Here is an 8,759-nt window from a genome sequence, read left to right as displayed (position 1 = left end):
ATTGCTACCCGAACATCCGGGCACTTACAGAATATAGCCAAACGGCTCTATTTCTTGAACACTATGTATATATATATATATATATATATATATATATATATATATATATATATATATATCCCTCTACCACTCCGGTAAAGGGTTGACCACTTCATTACAAAACACCCTAAGAACACCAAGTGCCCTCTCTCACTCTCTTTCATACTAAATCGTAGTTTCCAGAGAGATTTCACCAAGTGATGCGAACGTTTGATGGGTAGAGTTGAATGGCTGGCTTCCGTATCCACATCCACAGACGGATAGTGAGTCCAATTTGAAAGACGCTGTTGGAGACGCCCTTAGACTTAATTTCCACATTATAATCTATAGCTGTACAGAGAACAGAAACAAGTCTAACTTACCCGCGAATCACAAATGATACAAAAGCACGCGCTAATGCCCCCCACACACATTTCTACAGTGTGACGCCATCTTCCTTGTTGAAATGTCGCTACCAATAGCTCAAAAACCTGACAGTGAAGAAAAGTAAGCTGCATGGTAGAAAAGTCCGCAACAGTTGTCTTGAAGCCCAAGCATCGGCCTATTTGGATAATTGGTCAACTAAAACAAGTCCAGCTCGTTCCAACGTGTTGTGTGCTAGTCATAATCAACGGTGAGTCACCAAACACAATGCGCTTACATTTCATTAAGTGATTCTCTGACTTTAGTGCCCGGCAGAAACTACTCAACACGTAATGCATGCATCTTTATGTGGCTGGCACTTTAGTACAAGTTATGGACTTCGGATAATAGATCTCGACACGGTCTTCAAGAAACAACATCGCCATGCTTTCTATGCGATCAAGAGGAAGACACTGTGGACCACATGCTGTCTCAGTGCGTGTTCGCTAGGCAGGTGTGGTTCCTTTGCTTCGCTAGGACGGGGATTGATCTTGCCCTGCTTCCGAATGGCAATGCCCCCTTGCAAATTTGGTGGATGAGAGCCAGGAAGACAGTGCAGAAGACCATGCGGAAGGACTTTGATTCATTCGTGATGCTCATTTTCTGGTGTTTGTGGAAACAGAGGAACGGCAGAGTTTTTGGTAGGGATGGCATCACAAATGAGCTAGGCACTGTGGAGTGCATCTTTAGAGAACGAAAGCTCTGGGGATTAGCAAGTAGGAGTGGAGTGTTACATTTTTGTGAGTAGTCACTCAGGTTCCATATCAGAGTTCGGGAGGGCGGACGCTTGTGTGAAGTGGACGTCGCTTTGTAACCTCTTGTACATATCTTTCTTTCTCCTATAAAGCCAAGGTACGCCTTTAGCGTACTCTCGAAAAAATCATTTCCCTAAAAGTATAAAGAAAAGAGCGGTGGACGGTGGGAATAAAGAAGGAGATGGCATTGACACGACAATAAGACATGGAAAACGGGACGTACGCGTGTAGAATCTTTAACTTTATCTTTACCTAATATTAAAAGATGGATTGTTTCTCCATTTTTCTTGGTCAAAATTCTTTTTCGTACGTCGAGCGTAATAGCGATTTTTTTAATCGAGCTAGTGACTAAGCACGACTAAGATGGAGCACTAAATCTAAAGTCTAATGACAACTTGCCAACCAGTTCGGATCGCAACGACTAAGATGGTTAGGTCTTTTCATACACAACTTTGATAAGATATAATATATTTTAGGAGTACCATTAGGATGATTGAGTACGTCAATCAAATCCCCCATTCAATAAACGATTAAAGTAGCACATTACTTCCGGCTTGAAAAATACGGTGGCTAAGTGGTCACCCCACCTAATAATACTGGACTTATGAAGTATACATAAGCACTGATAATATATGTGAAACCGGGATCAAATTGTTGTTCCTTTACGAAAGGTGCTAAGGCTTGTTTGGTGTTTAATACATAACTGATATAAACTTACCTTGGACTATGACAATATTTCCCGTTGTAACGCACGGACATATGTGCTAGCGGCTAAGTGGTCAGCCCACCTAATAATACTGGACTTATGGAGTAAGCACTGATAATATATGCGAAACCGGGATCAAATTGGTGTTCCTTTACCAAAGGTGCTAAGGCTTGTTTGGTGTTTAATACATGACTGATATGAACTTATCTTGGACTACGATAATATTTTCCGTTGCAACGCACGGGCATATGTGCTAGTATGATTAAACTTAGCAAACATTAATCAACATTTCAAAATATAACAATTGTACAAGATCACAAGTACAAGTACTCCGTACTCCGTAGTTAACTCCCACGGCAACTAAAAACGTCACCGAAATTACATGATATCACAAAAGAAGAGACGGACACCGACCATGAAGAGTTCAACACGCTCAAAAGTCGTGGCAAGTGCAAGGGTAGCCGCAGCCGGCGGCAAGGCGCAAAGGGATATGCGCTGCCGCTGATAGGATAGGATAGGTCTTGGTATCGTACCGGCGGAGTGTGTGCTTTTCCTATAAGTAAGCACTAGCACAAATGCCCGTGCGTTGCAACGGAGAGGAAATTAATGTAGTCTCATCAAAAAGCTCATCAGAGCGGCACGATGACATTCGTAAGTTGCCACCCGGTGGCGGCAAAGGGCGCACGCCAACATTTATAAGAAAAACATTATTAGCTGCACATTAGTTATGAAAGAAGCCTTAACACCGATAGTAAGAAACACTTTTTTTTGTTGTCGAGCTCGCAAAATTTATCAGTATCACAAATCATTCTTACCTGCAGTTTGCACTCTCATTTGTGAGATCGAAGAGGTAATTTTGTGAAGTGCCAATGTATGCAATAAATAAACCTTTAAAGGAGAAACACCTTTAAATATTTTTTTTAATGTATGCAATTTTGTGTTAGTTTTAAAGAGATGGAGTACAAGAGAATCAATACCAAATCCACCATAAATATTTGCATGACCTAGGCTGTCGACATGGCATGTGGCTGCCAACAGATTGGAATAGAGAGAGTCCAGCAAATTTCCTTTGAATCTTCTCACGCATAGGCCCTGGTCAACACGGCCCGTGACAACCCCCCTTTAACCTAGTTCGCCCCATCCCCTCGTCCTCCTTGTGCGCCGCCTCACACACATGCGCACAGACCTCTCTTCAACTTCTTCTTCCAGCCTCCTCCTTCCTTCCGCATCTCGCCTTGCGCTCGATCCTGCACGCCCAGCCCCTCTTTCCTCTTGTTCTACCTGAGAAGCTTGATTTGTTTATCCCCTAGTGGCATCGTCCTGAGACCATCATCCTCTCTTTGTTTATGTATCCCTACTAAAGAGGCTTGTTGATGGTCTATTTTTCAACGTATATAAATTAGTAGGATTCGTTGCAAAGTTACATGGTGTGGGACTTATTAAGCGAGGCATATGCAATTTTTTGCTTGTTCTTAGAGGCCCAGTACAGGTGATGTATGTGTGCCGGCGTGGGCCGATGAGCAGCGTGGGCTGGCCTGATAACTTAGATGAACGAAACTTGGCATCTGGCTCAAACGAAACTTGGCGTCTAGCTTGGACGAATTAGTACCACCTCACGTATTTCATATAATGTAGGACCGGATGCAGGACGAAACTAAGAATATCACCTTGTTTTAATAGTAGGTATAGATATAGAAATGCCGCCTCCTCGGCTATGGACACAAATCAGCACCAATACAACTACTAATACAGCACAAACAGCAGCAGCAGCAGCCCGAGTCTCGTTGCCAAACTGAAGCAGAACAAGCTTTCCGTTGTCAAAATAGCTGGTTTGATCCAGTGCTGCTTCATTTTCTCGGTTGATCCTTGTGGCCATGAGACAAAGCACTGATACTTGCTCCGATCACCGTAACATATCGCTTCTCCGTGTTTTCGGTCAGCTTCCTCTCCCCCTCGTGGCTTGTCAGTTCCCGTCTTTCCATGTTCAGTATGGCACTACTCTTGTGCACTTGTAGTAGCCAATCTCTCCATACCCTGATTCTACTCTTGTTTCTTGTTTATATACAGGTCAAGGGAAAATGGTCCTCAAAAGGGTCTTGCACCCATAATTGAAGCTTGCTATTTTCTCCTCTTCACTATTTCTGCATCGCATATCTCGCTTCATTTTTACCACCATCTTATACGCCGTGTCGTGTCCGTGTTCAGATAATAAGATCTCCGCTGCAATACTCACGCACCATCCATCCAAGATCCTACCCATAAACACCTCTCATCCGTTGTGTTGCTTACTTATTTGTTGAATCAAGAAAGTAGAGAAGGAGAAAGAGAAAAAGAAGAAGGAAAGTGAAAAATGTCAACCGGAGGACATTGCCAGCGTGCATCTGGGGTAAAAAACCAGATCATGCTTTCTCTCTGCCTAATTGTTGTCTGCCTTGAAACCGTAATCCTGTCCCCAAGGAAGCAACCTGTAATCCAAATCCTTCTCCCCTTCAATCTGGCCGCTGGGCACGCGCTGGCCATGGCGTCCATTTTTGCGCCCGGCACCAAGATGAAGAGCCTGGCTGCCAGGCTGAGTGTTATCTCTGCTTCGGTTTCTTTCATATTCGTGATGATCAGAGAGCTCGCCTGCGAAGTTCAAACATGCCACTATGCAAACGCAACCTAGCTCTTCACACGGTTTGGCTGCAGGAATCCTTATATTTGATCATATCAGAGACAAGACATCTGATCCAGTTTCTTACATTGTGCAAAAGTGCAAGTGTGGTATTTTAAAGTGTTGTTGTGTTGTTATATCTTCTTGTCCAGTATCTGTAGCTGTGAGGATTTAATAATACTATTTTACGAAAAATTTGTGACATTCTTCTCTGCTCTACAACACTCCCTCGTCTCAAAATAAGTGTCCCAACTTTGTACTGACTTTAGTACAAAGTTGTACCAAGGTTAAAACACTTATTTTGGGACGGAGGGAGTATTTAATAATACTAAGTTACATGCTTTCGCAATAAGTTTTCACTAACAGGATCCTGCTTCTACTCTGGAAAGTATGGAAGAGCGTAAATACAATTAAAACAGTTGTAAATGTGAATAGAATGAACCAAAATTCATACAACCAACAGGGCAAACCAGAAAAGCAATATTCAGCATATACATTATATTCGGAAAAAGGGAGTACAACAGGTCTGAGCAAAATTGAATAGATTCTCGCCTCAGATTTTGTATTTGTATATACTCCCTCTGTTTCAAATTACTTGTCTTGGATTTGTCTAGATACGGGCGTATCTAGACTCATTTTAGTGCTAGATACCTCCGTATCTAGACAAATCTAAGACAAGTAATTCGGAACGGAGGGAGTATAAACTAAGGCAGCCTCCGGCATACTTTGAAATCCCAGAGTAAGCTTTGCATCAAGGAGTGACAACCAATGCCAAGAGAAAATAACAACAATGATGTGATGCATGCTTTATTATTCACAACTAGCTAACTACCACTAAGATATGTCTCAAGCACAGCCCTCTATTAACAGTCTTAATCTCTATAATTGCCAGAGAAGTGCACTTATTTTTCTGACCAGCCACTACAAGCTTCAAAAGTCAACAAATAACAAAAGGAGAGAAAAAAAATCTGGGAAGAAATAAGACCAAAGATATACCAGCTACAGCCTTATGATAACAACCAGATAATGAACTTTGCAGCTTATTCTGGCCACTCAGACTGACGACTGCTAGTTCATGAACTTGCCCCATACAATGGAAGAACCAATCAGCTTTGAGAAAACCTTGTGTCCCTAAATCTAACATATAAAGCCTCCTAGACTACCCGCGTAACTGGAGGCATCGAGCGCTCAAGACGTTTTTAACCGCACGATCGAATTACTGCAGTAGCGACAGTGCTTTTTTTGGCCGCTGGCGTTTGCCCAGCCGTCGGTTTTTTTTCACATCCGTGACCGCTTCAGCAGAGGATGACAGGTAGGGTCTGAGACCATGGGGCCCAGCGACCAGAGGCTGGGTTCTCTAGACACTCCGTGTAGGTTCACAGCGCGAGGATTGGTCAGCCCTCTCTCTCATGAAAATATATCCTCCCTTTCCCTCATCCCGCTACTCTCTTCTCCGGGCCGCCGCCGCCTCCGCTCCCCCTCCCTCTCGGCCGCAGCCTCGTCTCCGCCTCCTCCACCGCCTCCTCCTCCCCTGCCTCTCCTCCTCCCGCGTCTCCTCGTCCCCTCCCTCTGCCTCCGTGCTCAACAGGAGGAGCCGAGGTCGCTGCCGCACCGCACGATGGTGGGCGAGGGCGAGCTCCGTGCTTCCCGCCGCTCCCAGCCACCGGGCGCCGTCCTGCCGACGCGGCCCACTGCACGCTGCCACCAGCGTCTTCTTCGGATGAACCCCTCGAGCCCCCACCATGGCGGCTGCCTACAGAGGAGTGGAGCCCCCACCTAGAGGAAAGACTGGCACAGGTGATCTCTTTCTTCCTCCTTTTCTCATCTTTCCATGGCAATTTGCGGTCCTCCCTCTAATTCATGATGCCGGCCCTCGTCTATGGTCTTGTCATCTTAATTCTCCCAGTTCTCTGATTATCTTATTTTGATTTTTTTGATTTATGTTTGTTTCTAAACACATGTGCAGATCTGAGAAAAAAGAGAAGTATCTCTCTCTCTCTCTGTGTAACACATTGACATTCGTCAGTTCTCCAGGAGTAGTTATAGTTACAAGATTACATCTGTCTTACATATGTTTTGTTCATTATACAATTTTCTTTAACTTCTGGATTGGTGCAGGTTCGAGGATGTAAATCCATCTGATAAATTGTTGATCGGGATTAAGTATTGTACTGACATACCTGAGAACTTTAAGGATCTATCTGCTACCAGGTAGCTGTACTCACCTCAAATATTATTTTTGTATATTTCATGGTGCACTGGAGAATGCATCCATACTGTGTGTGTAATTTAGAATATTGTTGCTTTTGGATGATGATATACCATGCTATGAATTATTTATCCCAATCTGTATTTTAATACTTTCTTCTTTTTGCCTTATTGTTAGAACACCTTTTGCTGAGTGGGCTAGCTCCGTATGGTAATATATTGATGGAAGTTAGACAAGTGGAGTTGTACTATTTGGTCAGAGTTGATATTTTTCGGTGGAGTTGGGAACTGAACTGATGGAGTTATACTCAGTGTTAGCTACACCTGTTTTTGGTCGCATGGATACTTTTTATGGTCGGTGTAAGCGCACAAGCTGGTGGTTCCTGAGTTTTTATAAAGTAGGGAGTAAGGTTTTCATTCTGATGCTTTATTGTTTTAGGATTTAGATATTTTTCTAACCGGTTTACAGGGCTAAGGTGTTTATGTTTTCCCCTTGTTACAGTTCATGCAATGCAACCTCCTTTCTCTAAGGTTTATGCTTAAGGGTATAATTTTTATATTTGATTTGGTACTCCATATAGGTGGATACAATGATTATATCAGCAGCCCCGGAACAATGGCATTGAAACTGATTGTCCTCTTCTTAGCCTTTGATTTCTTTCATTATAATCCGATAAGATCCTGTTTCTAGATGCTTGCAATTTTGAAGGAACCAGGTTATGTATGATTGCAAAGATCACTGAGAGGTTTGTTATTAGATACATGAGGCAGGAGCTGGGTATTTGTCTGTGGTGGCAACAAAGCTGTCGTTTAGGAGTTGGTGTACAGTGTAAAGAAAGGCATGCTTTTTTATTTTTAATGGCGTCCAGATAGTTGGAGAACCTATATTTTCTTCAGATCTATAGGTTCAAGAGATGCAGTTTCTATTTTCTAATTATACTAGCTTGATCCAATAATGACAGAAGTTCCACAAGCTCTTAATTATTTCAGTTACTTGTGCAGTATGGAATTTGATAATTTAACATGTGCACTGCAATTGGCAACACTTTAAACAAAACCTTGAGTTTCTTTTCTCAGGAATGCGAAAATGAATCTGTACTTTGAGGTACTCATATGCTGAGGACACAAGATTCCGTCGAGTGTTCATGTATACATAGTGGTAGTTGTGTTTGGTAGCTAGGAGCAAACAATACTAGGAACGTTTACTCAGACTCAGTCGAACTAAGGCAAGCACCCATGCTACTTCTCATGGACTTCCATGTGTAGATGGCGAGAATGGTTCGACAATATAGTGCTTCCATATGCACCCATGCTACTTTAGTTTAGGATCGTCGCATATTATCTTTAATAACGCTATGCACTGAATGGACAGACTGTACACCCTTCTTTTGTTTATTCAGAACAGATCAGCTATAGAGAAGGCTAATGTGGTTGGAGAAGGAATTAATACACTGGAGTGCTCCCTAAGAGGGCACAAACTTCTCCAACCACATAATTGTAGTTTCAAGTCTGCTTTCTCTGTTTGTCAATTTTTTGGGGAACATATAAATGAACTACATTTTTGGTGCAATTGCTCTATCACAATCGGATTGACCCATCCGATGCTTCACTGTATCTTAGCATGCTTATCGAGTACATTCCTTATATCATTTTTATAGCTAAATTGATTTGTGTCAGGTATGGCTATAATGGCAGGTTGTCCTAACAGAAGCTTCAATTTTCCTGTACAGTTTATAGGGGCTATAATGGGTGCTGGGGATCTGAATATTCAAACAGAAGATGGAAATATTGGCATGCCAAGTAATGTCTGTTGTGTCATTGTGGAGTACCTTTCTGGAGGTGCATTGAAAATAATTCTGATAAAGAACAGGAGAAGGAAGTTATCTTGTAAAGTTGTGGTCCAGATATCTGTTGACCTTGCCAGAGGGTAAGTAGTTCACCGCATTCTCATCAGTCTTGCTATTCTCTCTGTGTGCGCGCGCGTGTATGTGTGTGT

General features: G+C 42.7%; 1 protein-coding gene across 8 annotated transcripts in view; it reads left to right on the top strand.

Moving 5' to 3' along the window:
• Positions 1–5,981: 5,981 nt before the first annotated feature.
• Positions 5,982–8,759, top strand: part of LOC119354832 — a 7,158-nt gene continuing 4,380 nt past the window's right edge. For 2 of the 8 annotated variants that reach the window (XR_005171286.1, XR_005171284.1), the window contains exons 1-3: positions 5,983–6,352; positions 6,674–6,766; positions 6,942–8,690. Coding sequence is in view for 1 of the 8 variants with exons in the window: in XM_037621579.1 (XP_037477476.1) it covers positions 7,060–7,173; positions 8,494–8,690 (311 nt within the window). In the remaining 7 variants the exon portion in view is untranslated. Of the gene's footprint in view, positions 6,353–6,673; positions 6,767–6,941; positions 8,691–8,759 lie in introns of all 8 variants that reach the window. The other 6 variants (XM_037621579.1, XR_005171283.1, XR_005171282.1 and 3 more) reach the window with 6 other exon arrangements.

Source organism: Triticum dicoccoides, chromosome 2A (genome assembly GCF_002162155.2).
Source record: "Triticum dicoccoides isolate Atlit2015 ecotype Zavitan chromosome 2A, WEW_v2.0, whole genome shotgun sequence".
Lineage (NCBI taxonomy): Eukaryota > Viridiplantae > Streptophyta > Magnoliopsida > Poales > Poaceae > Triticum > Triticum dicoccoides.
The sequence above is the reverse complement of the archived record's forward strand: the minus strand, read 5'-3'. Positions and strand labels throughout refer to the sequence as shown.